Source organism: Lactuca serriola, chromosome 2 (genome assembly GCF_051521515.1).
Source record: "Lactuca serriola cultivar US96UC23 chromosome 2, Lser_US96UC23_V15, whole genome shotgun sequence".
Taxonomy (NCBI): Eukaryota; Viridiplantae; Streptophyta; class Magnoliopsida; order Asterales; family Asteraceae; genus Lactuca; species Lactuca serriola.
The window spans coordinates 38667090-38668724 of NC_136409.1; the positions used below are offsets into that span (position 1 = coordinate 38667090).

The 1635-nt window shown below is 33.8% G+C and overlaps 1 protein-coding gene across 1 annotated transcript; it reads left to right on the forward strand.

The window, feature by feature from the left end:
* Positions 1–280: 280 nt before the first annotated feature.
* LOC145089173 (uncharacterized) lies at positions 281–838 on the forward strand. The gene has a single exon (XM_079027650.1). The coding sequence runs from the start codon at positions 281–283 to the stop codon at positions 836–838; it is 558 nt and encodes a 185-aa protein (XP_078883776.1).
* The last annotated feature ends 797 nt before the right edge of the window (positions 839–1635 follow it).

The window sequence follows — 1635 nt, forward strand, 5'->3', positions numbered from 1 at the left end:
AGATCAAAGCAATTAGAGTTGCATGTACACCATAGGAATGTTATGCTTATAGCCCATCAGATTCGATCATCAAAAGGAAGTTATACTTCCAAATGCTAGAGATGAATGTAGAACATTGAGGTTTCAAGACTTCAAGAAAGTAAATGAATACAACTCAGCTTTGTTCAGAATATGTTCACAACTCAAGGCTTGTGGACAAGAAGTTACTGATGAAGATATGTTGGAGAAAACTTACTCCATATTTCATGCAACAATCATTACCTTGATGCAACGATATAGGATGAAAAAGTTCACAAGATACTCTAAACTGAATGCATGTCTGCTTGTTGCAGAGCAAAACAATGAACTCTTGATGAAAAACCATGAATCTCGTCCAACGGGATTAGTAGCACTTCCTGAAGCAAATGTTACAAATACCGATGGTCATCGAAACAATACACATGGACGAGGGCATGGTCGAGGACGAGGTTGTGGATATTTTAATCTAAACCAAAGCCATAATCAGAACCATAATTCTGGTCATGGACAAGGTAATAATCGTGGTCGTGGCCAGAAAAGGAATAATTACCAATCTTCACAAAGAAACAATGTCCATACACTAGATAAGGCCAAAGTGGCAAGGCATGATACTGGGACATCACAAAAATCTGATGGTTCATATTATAGATGTGGTAGCACAGGCCATTGGTCAAGGACCTGTCGCACACATGCACATCTTTGTCAACTTTATCAAGAGTCCATTAAAGGAAAAGGAAAAGAAGCAAACCTCGTTGATAATGTTGAATTCACTCCGCTAACTTTTGTTGATTTCTGCAATGACATGGAAGACATAAACTAAAAAAAATTCTATTATTGTTCTAATAAACTTGTTTTTCCTTTATCTATTTTTCATGTAATGTCTTTCCTACAATAAATTAACTTTCTTTATAATAATTATTATGATTATGTTTATTCGCTTATTATTTCTTTTATATGTGAAGTTTAATATGAATCCAACTGGAGCACAATACCAAGAAAAGGTTGGAGATCTTTGTATAGTAGATAGTGGTAGTACGCATACTATTTTGAAATCAAAGATATATTTTTCAAAATTAGTACCAACAAATACAGTCATACATACAATATCAGGTCCTGTAGACTTGATAGAGGGAACTGGGAAACCCCATTTTATATTACCAAATAGTACAAGCTTTTGAATAGAAAATGCCTTATTTTCTCCAAAGTCTAATAGAAACTTACTAAGTTTCAATGACATATATTTCAAAGGATATGACAAAAACTGTGACCATTGAAAATAAGAAATATATGTATATTATAGACAAAAACCATGTTCTTGGAAAACTACCAACACTTGATTTTGGTTTGCATTATACATATATAAATATGGTTGAATCAAATATGGTAATAAAAGGAAAACTTTGTGATCCTGGAACATTTAGTTTATGGTATGATAGGGTGGGCCACCCAGGATTAACAGTGATACGAAGGATAATTGAGAACACGCATGTGCATCCATTAAAGGACCAAAAGTTCCATCAATCTAATAACATAAAACCATGTGCATCTCGTTCCCTTGGAAAGTTAATTATAAAAAATTCTACAATGAAAGTTGAAAGGGAGTCACCTAGATTTCTA

Excerpts from the sequence above, each read along its gene's own strand:
- LOC145089173 (XM_079027650.1), top strand. The coding sequence starts at position 281 with ATGAAAAAGTTCACAAGATACTCTAAACTGAATGCATGTCTGCTTGTT.